Source organism: Nannobrachium achirus, assembly GCF_963921795.1.
Source record: "Nannobrachium achirus genome assembly, chromosome: 18".
NCBI classification, from domain to species: domain Eukaryota; kingdom Metazoa; phylum Chordata; class Actinopteri; order Myctophiformes; family Myctophidae; genus Nannobrachium; species Nannobrachium achirus.
Genome location: NC_137825.1, coordinates 40,650,800 through 40,676,114, shown reverse-complemented (window position 1 = coordinate 40,676,114; position 25,315 = coordinate 40,650,800). Strand labels below are relative to the sequence as shown.

Sequence of the window (25,315 nt, the reverse complement as noted above, 5' to 3'; positions counted from 1 at the left end):
CTTCACTTGTTTTAGCGCCATCAGATAAGGTGTTTTCGTGTGTGTGGACTGGTGTGACATTTTGTTAATGTTCCGCTTAGTTGAAAAGTTCACGGGGGAGAAGTCTTCCCCCCCCTGGTGTTCTGGTCACACTCGTAAACACAGTCGTTTGAAGTGCAAGCGATGAGCTAGCCCTTTTGCCTGTCTCGGCCAAAGGTGGCTGCTTTCTGTTTATTCATGGGCAGGAAGGGGCAAACTCTGCGTAGTGTCCTTCCTCCCCCCCCCCTGCTGCTAGCACCGAATCTGCCGACACCAATTTCCATCGGAATGTGTGTGTGTGTCGGCACTTTCACCATTGAGCTATAGGCCAGCACCTCCGGTCTTGTTGCTACAGAATTCCCCCCTACTGAAACTCAGGGGGTTGTAGATCGTAGTATCCAACATCACCTGTGTTTCAGGTAATACGGCAGGTGTAGACGTTGAAAGAGACATCACCTGGTCGTCAGGTAACATGGCAGGTGTAGATGCTGTGGGAGTCACAGGAGCTGAGCGGATTCGGTAGTGGAGATGCTGTCTGGAGGAAGACATCACCTGGTCGATGAGCAGCATGACCGATGTAGGCGTTGTAGTAGACATCACCCGGTCATCAGGAAACAGGATAGGCGCGGACGTTGTAGGAGATGTCACCTGGTTGTAGAGCAGCATGCCAGGTGTACTCCTTGTGTGAGCATAAACGGAGCAGGTTCAGCAGTAGAGATGCTCTCCGGCCTCCAGCAGCTTAGGCGTGTGGGCCATAGAGACGGAAGGGAAAAAAACAGAACAGGGCAAAACAAAACAGGGCACACCTTGTGCTCCCTCTCCACTGTCCTTAAGGTTCACAGCTATCAGTTCAAGATACATTGTCATGATAGTCGCACTCAATAATCTACATGCTTCACAACTAAGCATTGGAGCGTATGCCTCAAGGTGATAGTGACAGGGTGAAGGAGGAGAAAGATGAAAGAAAAGAACGTCCTATAGTTCTAGGTTGAGCATCAGTCGTGATATAGTGGCCATAAAACTATAAGGGGGCCCATAAATGATAAAAGTAAAAATAACAACTCAGGCGTAAAAGTTAGACCACGGAACACAGGGTATGATGAATCCTGGTAAGCTAAAATGGTCTGGCCTGAACACATACTCAAATCACACACTTAGAATATAAGATGGGGCAAGGCCCATTTGTTTTAAAGCATAAGGTGACTTCGTCCTATTCTAACGTGGTCCAATATTGGACCATGGCTCAGAGGTAGGTGCCCTACACTTTAGAGGTAGGAGGTTGATTGTCTTAGTCCAGGAAAACAACAAAATATCACAAAAAGGTATAAAAGTAAAGTTATAACCTCGCATGAAAATCCCAATCGACCCTAGCCGCAAAGCTTGTGGTAACATGGTGTACATTCACAGGGTTTCTCCGAAGAGAGAGGTAGTTATTAGGCGTTGCGTATAGGGACCGACTTTCCTAATGGGAGATCACAATAAATCTAAAAGATTTCCGATCTACGTGTTGGGTTCCTCTTTTATATAAAAAGTAAACAAAGGAAAACCCCAACAAAAAGTAAAAATTAACGATTACAATCATATGTCGACGGAGGCCGTCCCCGTTTGTCCAAAGGGGGAGGTATCTACTTTGAAACTAGAGCCCTAGTATCTAAGATTATTCGTCTTGTATAGGCAGGGTCCCACGGTCACCTTGAAATGGTGGGTGGAGGGGAGTGACTTCTGGGATCTCCATGACTACTGATGGTGATGCCTCACGACATTTAAATCGGGCGGCGACGTTGCACGAACGTCGATTGACGGCCGTTAGGCGCCTACCGAACAAGAATGCAGTGACGGCAGCGATAATATAGCCCAGCACCACTAGTAGGACTAGTAGGGAGTCGGAGGCCGACCAAGAGCCGGCAAGGGTGTATGGGTCGGAGTCCATTAGGACAGGTTTGGTTTCGAGGGCAGCATCGAGGGCGGTTAGCTCGATCTGCTGGGGTGCTCCCTCCAACTGTCTGAGGGTGTTCGAGTCTAGTTTGAGTTCATGTTCGTCGAAGAAAGAGGAAATCTCTAATTCGGTCGGAATGGTACCCTCGGGTAGATGGAATAGTGCCATTTCGCCTACGTGAAAGATGGCTCCCTTTGGGACATTGACCCAAAAGGTTTGAGATGGTAGGGCCACTGCATTGGAGGTATCATGTATGTCATATCGGATGGTACCCATCAGTTGGGGTGAACTGACAAGCCAACGATTTCCTACGATTTCTGCTTTGGTAGTCAGAACCTGGGCCCTTGATTTGGTCTGGGCCATACATCTGGACTTGTCTTGCATGGGTTTGAGTCCACAGATTCCGTTGGTGTTGTCTCGTGTAAAAGGTTTAGATGGGCATAAGTAATGTACGTCTTTAACTAGGGTGCACATTTTCAAATTGGGCGCTAAGTAAAGACTGGGAGTACTGTCGTGATATGCTACCACTTCGGGGGTAGTGATCCGGACATAGGTGTCATCATGCCACCCCCCTACGTTAACTACGTCCTTGAGACGATATACGTTTTGGTTGTCAATGATAGGGAGACTAAGGATGAAAGCTAGTTCGTTATGTTGGGCGTCTGCGGTAAGGAGAAGGGCGCCTCCTAAGGCATAGGCAAGGTGAGCCTGGTCAAGGGAGACGGGACCTCCTGTGGCCTGGCTCAGGATGTCTTGGACTAGGGACATAGGAACTAGATAAGCGGGAATCCTACCCTGGCTGAGAGCCTCTATGCATGCTTCAACCTCTCGTAACATGTCGTTCATTAACATCTGGGCTACTTGAATCGTTGTCAACTGATAATCCATCATGGTCTTAAGCATTCTGAATTGTTCGAAGGAACGATTGAACATCTGGCTGTAGGTATTTACAACAACAATGGTCTTTTTGAGGGTTTCTCCTATAGTTTGCATCTTATCACTTTGTACCTGGTATTGCGCTTTTATGTGGGTTTGCTCTGCTTGAAGTTGTTCCAGCAGAGTTCGATAGTGGTGTAAGGTGACTGTATTCATCCCTGAATTACCCAGACTAAAAATGGATCCAACCGCGGCCGCGGCAGACAGTAGGAGTCCTAGGAACCGTTTTTGGCGAACGGGGTGTGTTTTCAGTTCCTCTAGGGTCACCATGTTCTTCTGTATTTGTGCTATGATGTGGGATACCTCGGTTCCGCCATGTTTTATGATGTCATTTAAGTAATATGCTAAGTCGGAGGATATATCCTCGGCTAGGAAGGCTTGTTGCAGGTGGTGCATGTGTTTTCGGTATATGGCACTAGAGTCGAATTTGACAGCTACTGTCCTCGTGACGGTTCTGACATTTGTAATTAGTAGACCTGATTGGTCTTTGAGAACGATTCCCGCAGCGTCGGCTTCCGTGATATAATCGGCTTGGAATGTGGCCTCGGAAATCAGGGTCAGTAGTATATACACTCCTAGGGCTCTCATCATGAACTAGGGAGAAAAACAGAAGAAACAGAAAAGAAAACAAAACTTACTATACGCGTCATGCAAAGGATTTAAGAAAACGAAAATAAACACTTGTCTTATGATCATGTCCTAACCTAGACTCGTAAGATGTTATTTGAGGTCTTATTTTGAAAGGGTTGAAAATATGTCTACTATTAATGTTGAGATGGCCTGTTTTTTTTTTTTACATGTGATTGAATCACTTCATCTGGCTTCGGGGAACACTGTGTGTTCGTTCTAATTCGCTTTACTGGTCTTTTAGTTAGTGATGCGCTGAGGGGTGTGCTTCTTGACTTGGTTTCGGTGCACCCACTTGAACTCTGGGTCACTTCGCGGCTTAGGGATTTTGATCTTGTAGGCCACGGGAGAGAGCTTGTCAACGATGGTGTATGGTCCTTTCCACTTGGGAAGGAACTTCTTGCTCAATTTCCCGGGACCCGGTCTGATTATCCTCGGTGGGTACGCAAAGATAAAATACCAGACCTGATCCCCTACTTGGAGCTCCACCTGAGACGCCTTGTGGTCGTAGTACGACTTCTGGGCATCAACACTTTTCTGCAGATGTTCTTGGGCAAAGGAGAAAGTGGTTCTGAGGTGGGCGTGCAGGTCCGTCAGGTATTGGTGAGTCGTGTAGGCTGTGGCCAAGTTCACGTTGCCTGTCTGGTACAGCAGATGTAGAGGTAGAGTCATTCGCCGGCCTGTCATCATTTCGAAAGGTGACACCCCCGTTGTTGCGTGAGGTGTTGCCCTAATGGCCATGAGGACCAGGGGCAATTTGACGTCCCAATCTTTCTGATTGGCAGAGACGTATTTTCGCAATATGGTCAGGACCGTACGGTTACATCTCTCAATTTGACCAGAACTCTCTGGGTGGTAGCTGATGTGGAGTTGGTTCTTCACACCTAATAACCGCCAGACCTCTTGCATCACTTCCGCAGTGAAATGAACACCTCTGTCTGAAGATGCCCGAGCACAAAGACCGAAACGACTGAAGACATGGTTTAGCAGGAGTATTGCCGTGGTTTCCGCGGTGTCGTTAGTCGCAGGTAGACATTCAATCCATTTCGTGAAGGCACACGTAATGGCTAAGAAGTATCGATTACCTCTAGACGAGACAGTCGTGGGGCCCACCCAATCCAGTTGGAGGTCGGACCACGGGAATGAAACGCCTCTCCTTTGGAGGGGTGCTCTGTGGTTGGGGTTAGTCGGTTGGAACTGGCAACAGATCAAACACCCCTTCACGTAGTCTGTCACATCCTCGTACATTTTCGGCCAGTATGCCACCTGGCACAATTCCTCGTACGTCGCTTTGACACCTCTGTGTCCAGCGGTCGGTGCGTCGTGGGCGTACGCCAGCAGGACCCCCCTATGATGCTGAGGGATCACGAGCCGTGGCGAAGTGTATTCGTCAGCAGCATACAGCAGTAGACCATCCGACATGTGCAAGCGTTTACGCAGCAACAAGAGCTGAGCCAGATACTCAGTAGAGTTGGCATCGTCAAGCGGGATTGGGACAGGTACGACGCCACACAGGAGCGCAATGACATGAGCAAGTGCTGGGTCAGCCGCTTGAAGGGCCATTAAATCCGAGTCCGTTATTGCCGGAGCCAATGCAGAAGGCGGCGGTGCGGGAGCAGACGCCATGGGTGGGTTCTGCGTGGCGCGAGCGGCAGCCCGCGTCACCACGCAGACGTTAAGGGTGGGAATCGGACAGGGGTCGACAGGGACAAAGTCCCAAGGCAAACCTTGCTCAGCCCCCATCTTGGCGAGGGCGTCCGTTTCATCGTTGAAGGTTTTGTCAGGCCCTGGAAGGGTTGAGTGACCCCTAACCTTCTTCCAGTATATCTGCAAATCCTGTGTGTTCACGATGTGATCACATGCAAGGATCAAGTCCTTATGCTTGACCGGTTTCCGACCTGCAGTCTGAAAGTCGTTCTTACGCCAGTTGGGCAAATGGCATGTGAAACTGAGTCGTGCGTAGTTCGAGTCAGTGCAAATCACCAAGTCCTTGATGTTGTGTTCAGACGCACATTGAAGTGCAATCAGTATGCTGGAAATCTCCGCGTATTGAGAGGTCTGATCACCGAGCTTGAAACACAAGGGTCCCGCAGGCTTGTTGCCTACCCACACCACCCCAACACCCGCACGGCGTGGGGGGGGTGTACTGAAAGAAGACCCGTCGACATAGACTGTCGACATATTTGTGCACACGTTCTCCTCGTAGTAGTGATGACGCGTCGGTGGGGGAGGCGTGACATTGTGTAGAATGACCTCGGGATCCACCGGATCTTGCGTGCAGTTCTGACACACAGCCAGGCCAGAGCCTAGGGGCATTTTATGGTTCTGGGCGTACTTGACCTCTATGTCGTGGCTCTGGAAAGCCATCAGCCATTTGGCGATGCGGGAGTTAGTCACTGCACCCTTCCGCAGGCGTTGGCTGTTCAGAAACATGACAGGCTGGTGGCACGTCTCGATAATGACCTTCTGTCCCCCCACGTAGTTGGAGAAATGTGTTACCGCCCACACCGTCGTGAACAGTGCTTTCTCGCAGTCCGAGAACTTTTGTTCGACTTCGTTCAGGCCTTTGGAAGCGTAGGCAACAACCCGCTTGTCCGCGTCGTACTTTTGGTACAGACCAGCTGACATACATGTCGGGGAGAAACCCGCCTCCAGGTAGAAAACTCTGTTTGCATCTGGAAAAGCCAAACATGGTGCGGCGCATAGTGCACGCTTCAGCGTGTTCATGGATGTGGCTCGTGCCTCCGTCCATGCGAAAGGTACGTCCTTCCTAAGAAGTTCCGTAAGAGGGCGGGCTATCTCCGCGTAGCCATCGATGAATTGTCTGCTGTAGTTACAGACGCCCAAGAAACTGCGAAGTTCAGAAACCGTGGTAGGCGTTTTCAGATTCAGCATACCCTGGATTCTGCTCGACTGGGGTTCGACACCGTCGGGGCCCACTAAGAGCCCTACGTAGTCCACCTTTTTGCGCAACCACTGAGCTTTGGCCAGCACGATTTTCGCGCCGGCCGCGGACAATTGTCCAAGGACGTGGTCGATCTCGATCAGGTGGGACGGTATGTCCTTGCTTCTGATCAGGATGTCGTCCACGAAGATCACGTTGCCTCGGTCGGAGGCGTCAGGACATGCGCGGTTCAAGAAGATATTGAATTCCGCGGGCGAGTTGGCATATCCGAACGGTAACCTGTTAAAGGTGTATTGTCGGTTTGCGAAGGTGAACGCCAGTTTATGCTGGTCGTCTGGGTGTACCGGTAGGGTCCAAAAACCCGAGGCCACATCCAAAGTGGAGAACACCTTTGAATCTCTCACCTTGGGCAATTCCTGCTCTAGTTGGGCCATGGGCCACCGGGACAAAGCAACCTGTTTGTTCAGCTGCCGGTAATCGACGGTAATACGCCATTTCCCGTTAGATTTCTTCAGGACAGGCCAAAGGGGTGAGTTATAGGTACTATTGCAGTAGCGTACGATGCTTTTGTCCGTCATCGACTCCAAGGTCTGATGAACTTGTTCGTACGACGCAAGGGGAATCTTGTATTGACGCACGAAAGATGGCTTAGCGTTGGGGTCGGTCGGAATCCTCACCGTGTGAAGAGAAGTGAGACCACAATCCAGAGAATCTTTAGCGAAAACGCTGCCGTGCTTGTACAAGATACGCTTGAACTCGGCGATCACCGCGGGATCATCAGATGCGTCCGCCAACGGCATCATTTGCTGCAACTCTGCTGTGAACCCAACATAAGGTTCAGAAGAGTTAGGGGGCGGATCCATAGATGGCGTTGCGATGGTTTCACCCGGAGGGACCACTTCACCCAAGGTCAAGTCATAGATGACCATGTTGTCGTCATCCTGCATCTCAACCCTGCCAACTGATTCCTGGTCAATGGGTAATTGGGAGATAATGGATATCGCCCCCCTGGGCCGTGTCCGTACCAGATTCTCGCTCGTGCCGTCCGAGTGGAGGTTAGGTGGGAGCTTGCCAATAACCGGAATCGTTAGGTTGAAGTCGTAGAAGTCGGCACTGATCATCAGACCTAAACTTGAACCTCTATACAGAGTGACATCCAACTTCGAGTGGTTCGTTACCAGCAGGAACGCTGTTCTACCCACCATCTCCAACAGTGGAGTAGTCTTACAGGACAAACCCTGAAGAGAGAACTCCGGGTCCGGTTGAAAGAAGACAAGGGAGTCAGCGAGTTCCTGCCCAGGTCTGATGTTCAACCTCACAGGGACATCGGACATGCGAGCAGGGATTACGGCCTTGCGTTCGGAGATTGCACCGCACACCTGGGGAATAGTTTGACCGGCCAGAATTTGACGGGTCGTAAGAGAAGTTTCGTCGACCACGATGGGCGCAAATGCCCAGAGAACGTTGTTGAGTATGTCTATCGTCACGGCCAGTCGGACTAATAGATCAGCACCCACAAATGCGTTCTGCGAGAGTCCCGGGACGACCAGGAAAGCGTGGTTCAAGACATGGCCTCCCCAAGACAAAGCAAGAGAGCAAACGCCAACGGCGCGGGTGGTAGTCGGTTGGGGCGTCCCCAAGGGGAAGCGCAAACTTTTCCTCTGCAGCGTGAGTGAGGAATTAGCCTCTTGGAGCAGGGCGAAGTTTTCCACACTAATGGCGGACCATTCCGACCACAAAGCGAGTGCCACATTGGTGCACAGTTTGCCCTCTAGAGTAATTCCTTCGGATATCTGGGGGCAAAATCTCTCTGGGTCCACTGAGATCTCCAGGGTGCACAGGAATGCCTGTCGTTGGCGAAGGAGTTCTTGATCACCGGGGGGTCTCGTGGGTTTGTCCATATCATGATCCTCTATCAGAGAAACGCACGCCGTTTCTTGATAAGGGGTAAGATCAAACGGGTCAGGCACTCGAAGTTCCGAAGAAATGGTCAAGCCATTTTCCCTCAGGTCAATGATGGGCTGGAGACGGTAAAGCAAGTCGCGACCCATAAGGAGGGGCACATTTTCCAGGACCGACACATAAATCGGATGTATCATTTCCATGGGTCCGATCTGTACGTGGCATAGAGCCACGTTCTCCAGCCTTGTGCTAGCATTGGCATAAGGGAGTATGTTGACGGGATGGTAACAGAGCTTGATTTCTCTGTTAGTGCGCCTCGCTTCGTTTTGTAAGATTCTGAAAAGGCTTCCAGACATTAGGGAGATATCCGCTGCGGTATCTATCAGGGCCTCGTGAGTGACGTTGCGTTCCAGCGTCACTGTCAAGAACAATTTCCTGTGAAGGCCTCGTTGCAAAACCTCAGTCAACAGCCGCCTAGGTCCCGGAGTCCTAAAGGTCTCTGGATCCGAAACAGCGGATAAGGGTCGTTGCTGGATGGTAAGAACGGTACAGCCTTCCTCCTCCGGTAATGTATCGACATTACTGGGATCGGGCCCACCGTGTGTGAGTCGCAGCACTTCAAAAGAGTTAGAAGTTTCTTCACCCACGGTGTATAGGACAGGAGGTGTGTCTGGGGGCGCATTTACGCCCAATGTCACCGTTTCTGTCAACTCCGGCCGGCTCTGTTCGATTGGGAAAGGTTTGTCACCGATACTTACCGTTAAACACATCACGTCCTTCTCGGGGTCTTTCTCTTTCTTACCTTGATCCTCATCGGATTTAGGCTTAGGCGTAGCCTTTTTGGTCCCCTTTTTCGGCCTCTTTCCGCGATTAAGCTTACCTGTTCTCACAGCCACGCTGCGAGCCTCTGCAAGTATTTTATTCAGTGTTGCCACGTCAATGCTTACTGAGTTGCTGTCGCTCTTCGGAGCTGGGCGCTCTTCTTTAGCGGGATGGGGCGAGAGGTTCCTTACCTTCAGTGACTTAGGTTCGTCTGACGGTACGTCATTGAAGCGAAGTTTACGATACGGGCTTTGGCTACGTTCCCGATAGCGGTTGTCTTGCGAGAAAGAGCGATCCCGTTCAGCCGAAGAAGATCGATTCCGATTCCATGAGGAGGTCGGTTTGTCTCTCCTGCGGTCTCGATCGCCGTCTTCTCGGCTTTTCTGAGAAGATTGCTCATCCTGTGAAAACTTGGGTTTAGGACGGTTGGAGTAACCACCTTCCAATTCCAAATCGAACATTTCCCTGTCAGGTCCGCTCGTAGGGCGTTCCCTCTCGAAAGCCATGCGGGCAAGGGCCTTGAGGTCATGAGCAGACGTTACTCTGGGCATTGTACCAAGCGGTATCTGCCTCCTCACGGCGGGTAGTAAATGGTCCATGAACAGAGTTTTAAACTCTACAGACTCCTCCAAACCCGGTTCGTTACGGTCTCCGAAGAAAGCCATTCTCATCCTCTCGTAGTACAGATTCACCGGTTCATTCTTTTTCTGATGAATCGCTACGGCGGCGCTGATTCCGCTCTGAACGCGATAATCCGTGTACTCCTCAATGAGCACACGTCGGAGAGTTTCCCAGTCATTGCGAACCCTCGCCGATTGACGTTTAATAAAATCGCGTACTTTCTGGGCGGACGTGTACCGGACCATTCTTAGTATGGTCCCTATATCGACTTGACCGTGCATATTGAGATGTTCCTCAATATCGTCCAAGTAAGACACCACTTGCAAAGAGTGCGGTGAGCCTGGGTCGAAAAAGATCTTCAAATGGGTCGCTGCCGAGATCAACTGTGGAGTGGGTATGGAAAGCACTCGGTCTTGTGTATTCGGACCGTAAGCTTGGCCAGGGGGCCATCCATCTCCACCGCGTGGGTGGCCTCGGGTCCTAGCATCGGGGTATACACCCTGATGTGCGTCGGCGGCAGTTGACCTGCCACTGAGACCTGGGCGATCCACCGGGGCGGTGCCTCCGTATTGATCAGTGTCCGGATGTCTGCCAGTGGCGGTCGACCTGCCACCTTGAATGGGGCCGTCAAAGTCTTGGGCATTGCGCCCATAAGACGAAGCGTTGCCGCCGTACGGATAAGTGTCCGGATTCACGAAAGTGACATTCGTCCTGTCGCCTCTAGTGGAGGGGTCCAGAACTGAGACATTACGTCTGAAAGATGAAATGTTGTCACCATGGGGAGAAATACTTGGATGCAAGTTAGTGACAGTCGATCTGCTACCTTGACCAGGAAGAAACGATGAGTCGGTGCCTTGACCGTCAGTAACGCGATCAGAGAGCCCTGACTGAGTGTGCGAGCGAGAAGATTGTCCCCTGTTCGGGGAGCTCTGTGCCGGAGGCAATTGATCCCCACGATTAAACTGTACCAAGTTTAGGTCGCCAGCCGGCAGGCTGCCAACGGGGGAGACGCTTAATGGTCCCGCTGTGCGGCCAGTCAAAACGTCTAATCTCAATTTCGTTACCTCAGCCCTTACCTTGACGGCTTCTTCTTGCCATTCAAAGCGAGATTTTTCCTTCGCTGCGATCACTTTGTCATACTCGATTCTCTCACTGTCAAAAGTAGCTATTGTGCGTTGCTGCCTTTGCATTTCGTGGTCTCTATTCTGTAATAAGGTTTTAAGCTCTTGTTTGTCCGTTACCACTCGTAAAAGCTTATCACTTAGCTCATCTTTTACAGTTGTTAGGCTAGTGATTTGCTTTACATAACTGATCCTTTGTTGGCTGTTTTGATCAGCCTCCTGACGGAGTCGCTCATTGTCAAGTTCCAAGGCTTGTATCGCTTGTGACTTGTCTTCGACTGGGGAATCAGAGCGTTCGCTCGGAGTACTCACCTCCACCACCTGGAGATCTTCGTTTTCCTGTTTCAGTTGCCTAACATTTCTCTTTGCTTCTCTGAGCTCGACCTCCATCAATTGGTATTTTGATTTAAGATCGGCCATTTCTGCCTGAGTGTTAGTTAGTTCGGTTCTTGCTTCTACAAGTTTGTTCTGAAAATGGGCAATTTGATCATCTTTCGTGGTATCAGTGGTTCTGTCACGGTTTTTCTCATCAATTAGCTGTTGTAAGGCCACGTCTTTTGCGGTTCTCTCCAATTCAAGGTCATGGGCTTGTGTTCTTATTGTTTTAACATCTAAAGCTCTTAACCAAGCTAAATTCCCGAGTAACAAGCCAGCACAATCAAGTCTGGCTTTACTACTTTTTGTTTTTAAAGCTTCATGATTCTTACCGATATCTTGGAGATTATCGTACATTTGAGGGTGTGAGTGACCTTCGTTTTCAGGAATCATGGAGTAGGGGATGTCAGTGTCTGTGACGATGTTCTTAACGAGACCCACAAAAGAATCCATTGTTGCTATAAATAGTTGAGGTTCAGTTCAACTATGTTAAATTGCAATGCCAGGGGTGTAAGTCTGAGGGCTTGGAATCAGATAAACAAAACCCAGGGGTTTTATATATGCGTTTGATTTGAAATTATCCTTTAATTCTCAATTAATGAAAGGGCCTAAACTTTCGTGTTTCATCCAAGGAGTGGTGTCCAAAATTGTAATCGTGCAGCTAAAGGCTGCTTACTTTAGTCCTATTAATTAAATTAATAAATGATATGACTGAAGGGATTTCAAGTGACACAAAAACTTTTTTTATAAACAAAATTAATTGAAGTTTTTAAATTTTAATTAAAAAAACAATTATTCTTTAGTTGGATGACGCATAAAAGCTTCGAATCCTTAAGCTTCTCCAGTGAGAATGGTATTCCACAAATGTTGATGACAAAACACAACTTAATTAATTGCTTCTATGAATTAAGTTAGATTAAAGTAAATTAAACCAACCTATTTATCCAGTAGCTAGGACCCTGTTTGTTTGATCTTACTAAATCAGTTTTAGTAATCACTCAATCAGTGTGTCAGCCATAGAAAGTAGTCAGCCCTTTTATTTGTAGAATATCAAAATCACTCTGAAAAGGATAGGGGATTGGAATAATAAACAAAGAAAACGTTCTAGAAACACAGCTCAGTTTCACCTTGGTAGATTATAGATGTGTGGGCCTGTAACCATTAGTGAACTATAGTTAAAGTTGACTTAGGTTAAAATGCCGAAATGAGATCGCTATGACCGCAGAGGCGCTCTTATGAAAGAGTGGGCAAAAGGGCTTTAAAATACCTCGGGAGGTAGTAGTACTGGACTTCCCCCAGGAGAGGGAGACAGTAGTACTGAAAGAGGAGGTGCCCCTTTAGAGGAGGCGGACCGCGCACGTAAACGTGGGGCGGGCGGGGGTATTGCGTTTACCAGGGGGCGTGGGAAACCACACCCCGAATTCAAAATGGCGCTGGTTCAAGAAAACAGACTAGATCGGTCTATTCAGCTTGGAGCGTTTGAAAGACAGGCTTTAACGCACCCCGCGCATGCATGCACGCGCGCACGAGTATGCACACACACACACACACACACACACACACACGGCCACGGAGCCAAAGCTACGTGTAGAGAGAAACTCTGATGTTTTTTAGAATTGTTGTGGGGTTTATTTTAAGGCACAACGTTCCTTTCACTTGCTTTTTAGCAGAGTATTTAGATACACGCTTTTCCTATTTAAAATAATTCCCCCCCCATACACAACGAATTGTTATGGGGATGCTGAAAGGAGAACACAATCCTAAAGATTCTCCTCTGTTGAAATACATAAAGGGCTACTGTTATTCAGTCAAAATTATTTGCCAGGCGAAAGACTCATTTCAAATTAATTAAAAATGAGAGGTCGCGAACATAACAGCCACTATGCTTAAACCAGGGTAAAAGTTTAAAATATAGCTAATATTATAATGGATTACCGCTGCTTTTCAGGTGCTTTCAACTCACCCCAAAGTTTGTATAATGTTCTGCGAATTATTCCAATTGTGGCCACAATTAAAAATCCTCACAGGACATAGATACGTTAGGAAGACAATGCTGCGTCTACCGCGCTTCGAATCCAAGTTATTTGATGACGGCCAGCGTCACAAATGATGTGATTCAAATGCGCAGTACGCACAACATTAATTACGTTATATTATGAATCAAAAATAAAACAACACCGAGACATCAACTTCATATCTCGTACTGGGGTGCCAATTCTGTAGGCTATAAGAGCTAATACTGTGTCCTAATACAGTATTTAAGAGCAATTATGCAGAATGAAGGGGTGATGTTCAAGAAGATATGATGATGATCATATGGTTCGTGAAAATCAACTCCTCTTCACACTCAATTAAGTGTGGGTTCTTTTAATGAAGTAGTAATGTTTCGGTTGCTTCACAAATCAATTCACAATATACAGTAATAAAGGAATGTCCAGATATGATTTTAAAATTATCTCATGTCAACTTATTTATTGAAAAATCATAAATGGTGTGCACAACATTTTTAAGCAAAACTTGCTGTCATGCGAGGAGAACATAGGATAACGTCTTAGAATCGTTTTAATCTACTTACAAATATGTAAGTGCACTAAAATGATTATCAGTCCAGCTAATTTAAGCGACTATACTGTGGTGTGTGAACCACGTGGGAGGTAATAAGATCGGTAGGTCAGACCTCTCCAAGATATGCTTTTAGATAAAAGTATATTAGATCTTAGACTACAGACGTTATTCTATATCAAACCAAGTGAGATAAGATCAAAGCTTTATTGATTATATCGTAGATAGTCACTAGAAAAAGGTGGCGAGAATCGCGTGTCCCGTCATGGTTATTTTTCAAAACTACAGCTTTGCGTTCAGCCTGTAGCAATTAATATCTCAAACTAGACGCGATCATATGTCGCATGCTTGTTTGACATACAATTAATAACCATGAAAAGCGACCCGTTCCTCGCAAACAAAATATGTAAAACTTTGTAAAACGTTTAAAACAGACTAACTAAATACTTTGCAAAGAAGTCTTCTATTGCAATATGAACGCTCTCGTTCGGTACATTTAAAAGTTAGTTAGTGTTTACTCTGCTTTACAAGATTAAAGCAAACAAATAAAAGAGATAGTACTGATTGCTTACGTTCAGACTGGATGCTCTTAGCATAGAAAATAAAATAAAAGAATGAAAGGAGAAAGTAGAGTTACTGTATCACTTTGCTAAGTTAATTCAATAACTGAACATTCGTACCATATAGGTGCGGGAATTCCCTATGTAAGCGAGTTATCCACAAAACCATTGTGCGACCACATTACAATGCATTTTGAATCAAAAGCTTACCGTGGGAACAGGGAAAATCAAAGAAATGAAAAATAAAACGAAAAAGCTGCTGAAACTGAATGTTGCTCTTACAGTGTATTTACAAAAAGGTGTAAAATGCTCATGTGATTATGTCTCTTATTCAAAAATGAAACGATCATGTCCTATGTTCGTTTGGCTCCAAAACGAACGCATGATCTCCATCAGTTAACAGTAGGCCTATATCACACAGGGCATCTGTCCTCCGTCTATGGGTTGCGCGGAGCTTGGTATATTTTGCGACCGTCTCGTCGCTATGGTCATCGGGAAGCCTACGTTATTTCGGGCACATAGAGCATATATGGAAAACACAATATTTTCAGACAAAGGAAAGAAGGCGTCGCTCTTCACTTGTTTTAGCGCCATCAGATAAGGTGTTTTCGTGTGTGTGGACTGGTGTGACATTTTGTTAATGTTCCGCTTAGTTGAAAAGTTCACGGGGGAGAAGTCTTCCCCCCCCTGGTGTTCTGGTCACACTCGTAAACACAGTCGTTTGAAGTGCAAGCGATGAGCTAGCCCTTTTGCCTGTCTCGGCCAAAGGTGGCTGCTTTCTGTTTATTCATGGGCAGGAAGGGGCAAACTCTGCGTAGTGTCCTTCCTCCCCCCCCCCTGCTGCTAGCACCGAATCTGCCGACACCAATTTCCATCGGAATGTGTGTGTGTGTCGGCACTTTCACCATTGAGCTATAGGCCAGCACCTCCGGTCTTGTTGCTACAATATAATGATATGCTTAGACAGTTGACAGAAATGGTTTGCCTTGCAACATCATGCAATTATTATGACAGACAGGTCAAATTATAATATGTTGTATCAAGCACAATGTTGAAGTGTTTGAACTAGATTCTTTGTTTACAGATGGTCATAGGTTTTAAACCAACAATTAGAACTTTCTCATTTATTTTCCTGTCTCTACCTGTACCTGTACTTTCTTCTTGTACCTTGTATCTTTCACTGCAGAATGCAGAAGAGTTCAAGACTCTTCTTTACTGAATATTGCCAAGAAATAACTTCACATGCAAATCACAATGGTGTAGTAGTTAAAATATACCTCTTGAATGTAGAAGGTCACTTTTTCAAATCCAGCAAATAAACATTTCTGGGTTTGTTCCTGTCTCTTCCACCTGTACCTAAACTTGCAATGAATAGCTCAGAGGAAACCAATATTGTTCAAGTATTGGTGGTGCAGTGGTTAAGATTTGTGCCTCATGGTCATGAGGCCATGGGTTCTACTCTGGTAAGGGGTATTTTTAAAATTGGTACTTGGTTCTATCTAATACACATACCAAATAATTTAGTGAAAATTGCCAAGAAATAAAATAACTTGCAAATCACAAGTAGTTAAAATATACCTCTTGAATGTAGAAGGTCACTTTTTCAAATCTAGCAAATAATATTTTCTGAGTTTGTTCCTGTCTCTTCCACCTGTACCTAAACCTTCAATGAATAGCTCAGAGGAAACCAGTATTGTTCAAGTACTGATGGTACAATGGTTAAGATTTGTGCCCAATGGCTATGAGACCATGGGTTCAACTCCTGCAGGGGATGTTTTAAAAATTGGTACTTAGTTCTAATACATACATGTACCAAATATAATTTAGTGAAACTTACAAAGAGATTCCATCTCTTGCAAATAACAATGGTGTAGTGGTTAAGATATATCTCTTGACTGCAGAAGGTTACTGATTCAAGTCCATCAAATACCGTTTTCCAAGTTTGTTCCTGTTTCTTCTACCTGTACCTGAACTTTGAATGAACAGCACAGAGGATTACTAGAGATTACTAGAATTATGTGAGTCTTGGTGGTATAGTGGTTAAGCTAAATGCACCATGGACATGTGGTCATGGGATCAATTCCCATAGGAATATTTTCAAAATTGGTATTTGGCTTTAATACTTAATTACCAAATTATTTAGTGAAAAGTGCCAAGAGATACCATTACTTGTAAATCACAATGGTGTAATGGTTAAGATATACCCCTTGTCTGCAGAAGGTTATTGGTTCAATTCCAATATATAACATTTTCCAAGTTTGTTCCTGTCTCTTCCACCTGTACCTAAACCTTCAATGAATAGCTCAGAGGAAACCGGCATTGTTCAAGTACTGATGGTACAATGGTTAAGATTTGTGCCCAATGGTTATGAGACCATGGGTTCAACTCCTGCAGGGGATGTTTTTAAAATTGGTACTTAGTTCTAATACATACATGTACCAAATATAATTTAGTGAAACTTACAAAGAGATTCCATCTCTTGCAAATAACAATGGTGTAGTGGTTAAGATATATCTCTTGACTGCAGAAGGTTACTGATTCAAGTCCATCAAATACCGTTTTCCAAGTTTGTTCCTGTTTCTTCTACCTGTACCTGAACTTTGAATGAATAGCACAGAGGATTACTAGAGATATGTGAGTCTTGGTGGTATAGTGGTTAAGCTAAATGCACCATGGTCATGAGGTCATGGGATCAATTCCCATAGGAATGTTTTAAAAATTGGTATTTGGCTTTAATACTTAATTACCAAATTATTTAGTGAAAAGTGCCAAGAGATACCATTACTTGTAAATCACAATGGTGTAATGGTTAAGATATACCCCTTGTCTGCAGAAGGTTATTGGTTCAATTCCAATATATAACATTTTCCAAGTTCGTTCCTGTCTCTTCTACCTGTACCTAAAACTTTCAATGAAAAACGCCAATAGAACAGGATAAGTATGTGAACCATGGTGGGGCAGTGGTTAAGATAAACACCCTGAAGTGCACGACTATGAGGTTACTGGTTCAAATCCAAGAAATAACATTTTCCAAGTTTGTTCCTGTCTCTTCCACCTGTACCTAAGCTTTCAATGAATAACGCCAATAGAACAGGATAGGTATGTGAACCATGGTGGCGCAGTGGTTAAGATAAATGCCTTGAAGTGCAAGACCATGAGGTTACTGGTTCAAATCCAATAAATAACATTTTCCAAGTTTGTTCCTGTCTCTTCCACCTGTACCTAAACTTTCAATGAAAAACGCCAATAGAAGAGGATAAGTATGTGAACCACGGTGGGGCAGTGGTTAAGATAAACGCCTCGAGGTGCAAGACCATGAGGTTACTGGTTCAAATCCAATAAATAACATTTTCCAAGTTTGTTCCTGTCTCTTCCACCTGTACCTAAACTTTCAATGAAAAACGCCAATAGAACAGAATAAGAACATGAACCACGGTGGGGCAGTGGTTAAGATAAATGCCTTGAAGTGCAAGACCATGGGGTTACTGGTTCAAATCCAATAAATAACATTTTCCAAGTTTGTTCCTGTCTCTTCTACCTGTACCTAAACTTTCAATGAATAGCGCCAATAGAACAGGATAAGTATGTGAACCACGGTGGCGCAGTGGTTAAGATGAATGCCTTGGAGCGAAAGACTATGAGTTCAAAACTCACCAATGATAAATGAGAGAGTTCAGAAAGCAATGAAAGCTGAAGGCATAAATCGAAAGATGGTGAAAGACTATGAGTTCAAAACTCACCAATGATAAATGAGAGAGTTCTAAAGACAATGAAAACACAAGCGCGGAAGGCATAAATCGAAAGATGGTGAACAGTGAACGAGTAAACGCCAAAGATGTTGAAAATACAATGGTGTCAGAAAAAGTTCGAAAGATGGGCGGTACCATGCATGCAGAGTGAACAGCACGTGCAGAACCGTGCCTACCGAGTGAACAGCACAGTCCTAGACAATGGGTAACTAGGTACAGCATCGCAGAGTTGACAGAGGAAATGACCAGATACCGGTGAACAAGGAGGTGGAGAAAATGAAAAACTTGCTTTGCTAAAAATGTTTTTTTAAGCCCCTCCCCTCAGAAGCGGTCTAAATCCTGCTACTTGCCTCATAATCAACAAAATTTGGGATTTTCCCTGACCCAGATTCAAACCCCCAATCTTCTGTTACTGAATCATGTGCTTCACCCCTACACCACCAATACTTTCACACTTATAAGTTCTTTTAGGTCATATTTGAGGTTGAAGAGAGAGATGACATACTAAAATATACAAGTATTCAAATATTTAAAAATGTGCACATATTTGGGTAATTTGATTAGATTTAGACAACCACCAAAATAATTCAAATTATTTTCTAATGAAACCCTTTTTTCCCCCTTTAACATTTATTTAGGTCTTCATAAAAATTATTAGCGGCTGTAAAAGGTACCTTAAACAGTGTGGTATTACACCCATAAATAGCTTCTCTCTGATAAGCAGAAAACTCCCAGGGCATGAAGCATATCAAATCAACAAACAATTATAACCTGAGGCCTATACTGTAGTTGTGAAATTTAAAGCATTTTGTCAGTTTGACTTTAGATTAGACCAACCACTTCATGTGTCAATAGAACCAACCAATACAGCAAAGACTAGGTCATCAAAAACTATATTTAGACTCAATCGACTTATAATCGAGAAGCAAGGTTTTTCTTATACATCAACTAATTGACAGAAAGATATTACAATATACCATTCCGACATATCCCCATTCCGACACAACAGGTTAGCATTCACCAGCGTCCCAACGGTGTTGTGAGCTTGTAAATCTGCTATTTTTGCTATTTCTTTGTATATATTTTTGGCAGAGCGGGATCTGCTAGTTTCACTATAAAACATTAATTGTATTTGTTTTATTAGAACTAAAAACGAATGTTTTATTTGAACTAATCTTGAAATAGATGGTGTCGCCCAAAGCAAACCCGTGTCATACCAAGTAAATATCCTTTATGCGCCCTGTTGTCTTCACAGACCAAGATAAGATGATGGCAGATTTGATGTCATCTTTATTGACAAATAAATGCACATGAATAAAACATCTGTCCAAAGGATTTCCAAATAAACTGTGAAAATGCAACACGGCAGACCCATCTGACCACTTCACATGTCAGTGTGTAAAGTGACCTGATTTTTCAAGTGCCCTTGAAGTGCATTTGTTCTGTCATCCAGCAAACTTTAGCTTTAACGGAGTAGTTCACCCAAAATATGTTGTTTTTGTTTTGTTTTTTTACAATTATACACTCCATGAAGCCTTGAATTAATGGAGGTTGTTTCGTTTTTGCCGCGACCCAGGTAGGAATGCAACCAGGTAGGAATGCGTAAATTACGTCAGACTTTTGGTGCTGTATTACTGTGGTTCTCAAAGAGGATTCCAGGGACTCTGTGGGTTCCTTTATGGGGGTCTAAATTGAGCCATACAAGTCTGTAACTCTGACACTGTACGAATGGAACCAAATTAACCCTGACAGGTTAATTTGGTTCCATTTGTACACTGTCAGAGTTAAAGGGGAGACCTTGACATTTGAAAGTTTGAAAAACACTGCTCTATTGATTCCATTTGGATGTCTAAAGTCCTGTCAGTCGGCGGAGATCTCAGATTCATCTGGCTATGCCAGACTAACTTCTCTCTTGGCCTCGGTGGCAGCATTATCATGATGAGTTCAGAGCATCAGTCCTCTCCATACCTCAGTGAAATCTTCATTGATGTCACAGTGACATCATGATGATGTCAGAGCATCAGTCCTCTCTTCACCTCGGCGACATCGTGGTCCAGTCGCTCTCCCTGGCAGTCCGTAGCTCCGCCCTCCGAAGGGTCAGTTGACCCTTGACCTCCTGCAGTCTCTCGTTCAGGTCCAGGTAGAGGCGGCTCTGCTGGTGTCTGGACTCCACCTCAGTGTCTCCATACTGCCCCCGGTGTCTGAAAACACACACATAAACACAATGTTTTCAACCACTTCTTCATGCAGGCTGAGGTCCTTCAACTTTTAGGAGTTGAAGTTGGGTTACAGTACATTCAGTCCCACAGATTAATATTGTGAAAATAGCTGATGTAGCTTGTAGATCGGCAAAGCCGATAGAGGCAAAGCACATCGCAACGCGAGGTGTTACGTGAGGCGTTGTGAGCATGTAGATCTGCTATTTTCTCAATAAAACCGTGTTAAAGGACAACTTTTGAACAAGGGTTCATATTTTAGATTGTAATTAGAGAAAAGAAAAGATGAGTGTTAAAATGTTTTCATTTACTGCTTTCTATCGTTTTAGCCATTTTAGCGAGTTTGACTTCAGTGGTTTTGGGCATGTGTACAAGTGGCTGAAAATGATGTCTTTTTAGACACAATAAGCCCATTCCCAACATGCACCGCAATCTTTCATGGTTAGGTGTGACTTATGGGGGCTAGTAGTGTTACTGTAAATAGTAATGAAGAATTTGTCGGCTCATCGTGTCTAAAAAGACACATTTAGCCACTTGCACGCATGCCCCCACCCACTGAAATTAAACTAGCTGAAATGGATAAAACGATAGAAAGCAGTAAATGAAAACATTGTAACACCCATCTTTTCTTTTCTCTAATTACTATATAAAATATGAACCCTTGTTGTAAAAAACAAAGTTGTCCTTTAAACTAAATGTAATGCCTGAACTCTTAGTGCTCGTCAGGGTGTGGGGGTTCCCAGTTAAAATATGATTATTTGGGGGGGTCACTGCCTGAAAGGGTTGAGAACCACTGGGTTAGGGGATTAGAGCAGGGGTTCCCAAACTTTTTTGTCTCAGGGCACCCCATAAATATTGTTTTAATCCGAGGCACCCCTACATTATAATTTTCACTCCCAGCACCTTATATTTATAGCATATCGTCGTTGTCGGGTGGAAACCTTGTATGTTCAAAACCTTTTTGTATTTATCATCTATGTACTAAACTAGTGAAAACAGCAGATCTTCAAGCACACAACGCCTCGCATCGATCGGCTGTTTTCACTAGTTTCGTGCAACGGTCTTGTATGATGAAGCAGGGCAAAAGACGTACACATTGGAGATACGAGGTTTCTGCCCGACAGTGACGATATTTTAGTGATTATGTTGCGAGGAAAACGTTGAGATAATAGCCATTTTGGTTAGAACTGACTGAAAATAACTTTGTACTTCAAGTTTAAAATTATACTAAATAATATTTTTTCAAGTGTCCAAATAAATTCCAAATATTATCAAATTATCTCGCGGCACCCCTGGACTGCCGTCACGGCACCCCAGGGTGCTCCGTCACCCACTTTGAAAACCCCTGGATTAGAGGGTGGTCTTCTTACCCTGGGTGGCATCATCCAGCAAGGTGAACACGGGGTGGGAGGTCGCCGCTCTCTCGATGTCCTCCAGAACCTGGGCCACGGTGGGCGGGTCCGGGCGGCTGGGAAGGACCACCCGCTTCTTGGTCTTAGAGCCCACCATGTTCATGATGACTCACTGGCTCAGAACCGGGTCGTCTTCACCTCTGAGACACAACATTAAGGGTTGATATGTTTTTTATTAAAATTATCCGGTGGTGTTTACCTATTATTACCACACTACTGTAGTGTGTTTCTATAGGAGGTAAATACCACCACACTACTGTAGTGCAGGGGTCTTCAACAGGGGGTCCGAGACCCCTAGGGGGTCCTCAGAGTTACTACAGGGGGCCACCAAATCTTTGTGTGATACGGTAGGATAATTATTTTAACCCCTATTTTAACCCCTGCTGTAGTGTGTTTCTATAGAAACACTATAGTAGTGTGGTGGTGTTTACCTATAAAACACACTGAAGTAGACACAGACAGTTCCACTATAATACCAGTTTAAATTAGGCCTACATTAAAAAACAGTTCCACTTTAATACCAGTTTAAATGACCTATTAACACCATGAACCACTTACAACTGAGTGACACAAGTACAACCTTGTAGATTTATACATTAAACTCAATTGAAGAATAACCTCTAGACATTTTTAACATCTAAAGACAGACGTCAACACATAATTATTATGCAACGTTTTATGACTATTTCAGGCCCTGCAGAGACACCAACAAATGTGACTCTCCCCCCCAACACACACACACACACACACACACACACACACACACACACACACACTTTCACCAAAAATATAAATACAGTTCGGCTGCAGGCTAAAAACACGTTGCTATCATGTAAACAACAAAAGCTAATGTTAGTTTAATAGACAGTAAAGCCCTTTGCACACAGGACAGTTGCGTTTTTTTCGTTTGCGGCATGAATAAAAAGCATTGGATTTGGTGTGCAAGGCTGTGCGGAATCGGCGCTGCGGATCCAAAAAGGAGTCATAAAAGGAGTGATGAGTTTTTTACCGCATGCGACAAGACGCACGAATCGAACTGGTTTCGATCGAGAAAAAAACGCACGGCGGCAGCCACTCGTCGCACGGCAAATTCGGAGCCGGTGTGCATGAGGTCATACAGAATCATTGTTTTCTTTTCAAAAAATTATATTGTCCGTTTTATCCGTGCGGTTAAACGCGCCTGTGTGCAAAGGGCTTAAAACTCACCAGATTGTGAGTGAGATATTTCAACAGAAACCGTCACAGTCTGTGACGGTTTCTGATTACTGGTTGGTCATGTTCGGTTGTATTTTGATTTAAGTGTTAATAAAATAAACAAATGAAGAAGATACTAAGCCTGTTGTTTTAACCAGTGACAGAACGAATGGCCAGGTTTTAATCGATTTCCTTTTCAGCGCTCATATCTAGTCTAGAGCCCGCCCCTACTGTATCCGCTCATTTTCACCATAGATTTTCACGTACACGCATTGGCGCACACAGACTATTTCCGTATCCGATACGGGCCGGATGTGCAACCTGAAAAGCGAATAGACCCCAGATCGATGTGAACCATAGATGTGAAGTGTGAACCTGAACCATAGAGCTATAATAATAAGGACCTGAACACACAGGACACGGCCAGGAAGTACAGCCAGCCAATCGCGGCAGTCGGGGGGCTTGGTCTGGGAACGAGAAAGGGGGAGGCGGGGGTAGCGGGAGACGATCTGCCTCGAGGTTTGCACCTGTACTTTTGGTCTCCTGGTCTCACAATATAAATTGTTATAAGATTCAAGCTTTCTTTACTTACTTACTTACTGTAGTAACCCTAACCCTTTATTTAAATTAAATTGTGCATGATTCAAATTGACTTTAAATGCAGTGCAATTATTGTCCATTTAGCATTTACCTAATAGCCTACAGTGATTAGGACTTAATTGAGCCTGTGAACTTCTGCTCACCAGGGAGTCACTCTAACCATTTGCCTATTCACCATTGTTTCTCTAACATGTTTATGTGAAAGATCCCCAAATGTATATTTATTTGGCCACAGACCCCCATGTGAACAGATGTAGGCTAGTGCCAACAATGCCCCCCCATAAGAAAGATTTTATATTTAAAACAAAAAGGAACGATTCCAAATTTCATATGATGTTGGGGAGATCTTGACACATTAGCAGAGATGGGAATTGAACCTTCAACCTCACGTTATTGGTAGGCTTTTAAAGGAATAGTTCACCCACAAAATTACTTTTTTTTCTATTGATTACTCATACCATGGAGACTTGAGTTCAATAATACTTTGGGGTTTTTGTCGCATTCCTAAGACAAAAAAAAAACCCAAACATATCACACACACACACACACACACACACACACACACACACACACACACACACACACGTCTTTCCGACAGGTGGCGTCCAACAAGATGACGGCCTCCGCCTGAAGTGTCTTCACTGGCACTGTGAGCCAGGATGGCTGCTGTCAATGTGTCCTCGAGATCATCAAACCTATCCTCTAGTAGCCTGACTGCAAGCGTCAGACTCTTCACTACGTTTCACAGGGGTGGTAATGTGCGGACTGATTTATCAGGCTAATCCTCTAGCACTGTGGTTCTCAGAAGGGCCTTTTCCACCGGCAAAGAACCGTTTCTGGTTCTTTCTCCCGCCTATGGGGTGAACCAGAGGTGAGCTTTTCCACCTAGAACCGGAGTTGGTTCCGAACCGTAAAAGTTGGTTCCGAACGGGAACCACAAAATCCTTGGTTCCTCTGGTTCAATCATGGTTCAATCTGGTGGAAAACGCAAGCCGTTTCGCAAGAATGAACCAAGGTGCCAAGAAAGTTGAACCGGCACTGGTTCTGGAACCGGTTCTTTGCCGGTGGAAAAGGCCCCCAAGTGGATTCCAGGGACTCTGTGGGTTCCTTCATGGGGATCTAAATTGACCAATAAGTCAAAACAAGACAAATGGAACCAAATGAACCCTAACAGGTTCTTTTGTTTCCATTTGTACACTGTCAGAGTTAAGGCCAGGGGAGACCTTGAAATTTGAACGTTTGAGAAATACTGCTCAGAGACAGCAGCAGATGTGTTATCAGAGAGGCCAAGCTTCAAAGCAGGTGAACAGAACTTTTGCTAAGCCCTGCCACTCTCCCCTCTCCCCTGCCACCTCTGACAGTTTGACAGCTGCCTCGTTGACTTCAATGTAAATATCATGGCTTTTACACATTCAATATTAATTCAGTTTTGGACCCAGAGCTTTGAAATCTCTTCCAAATCCATCAACAAAGGCCTGGCATGCATTGGTAAAAGGTTTGCATGACCCTAACCCTAACCCTATTAAAAGAAAACGTACCCCCTTTTTGGAATGATTGAAATTAAATGGTATACTGATGTAAATATAATGGGAACCATAGCTGAATGGCAGTCTTTGTCAAAACTGTTGAAACATTTAATACTAAACAAAAAACTCAAACTAAAAAAACAGCTGCGAGCTGTACTGCCCAAAATTACTCTGTAAGATATGTAATATCCTCGAATGGTCAGCAGAGGGCACACATGTGCTATTTTTGTGCT

At 44.9% G+C, this 25,315-nt stretch overlaps 1 protein-coding gene across 1 annotated transcript; it reads right to left on the bottom strand.

The window, feature by feature from the left end:
• Positions 1-20,166: 20,166 nt before the first annotated feature.
• Positions 20,167-21,865, bottom strand: LOC308303102 (UPF0449 protein C19orf25 homolog; the record flags this gene model as incomplete). Its single annotated transcript, XM_080747425.1, has 2 exons — positions 20,167-20,335; positions 21,750-21,865. The coding sequence occupies 2 exons, from the start codon at positions 21,863-21,865 to the stop codon at positions 20,167-20,169; spliced, it is 285 nt and encodes a 94-aa protein (XP_080603551.1).
• Positions 21,866-25,315: the final 3,450 nt, after the last annotated feature.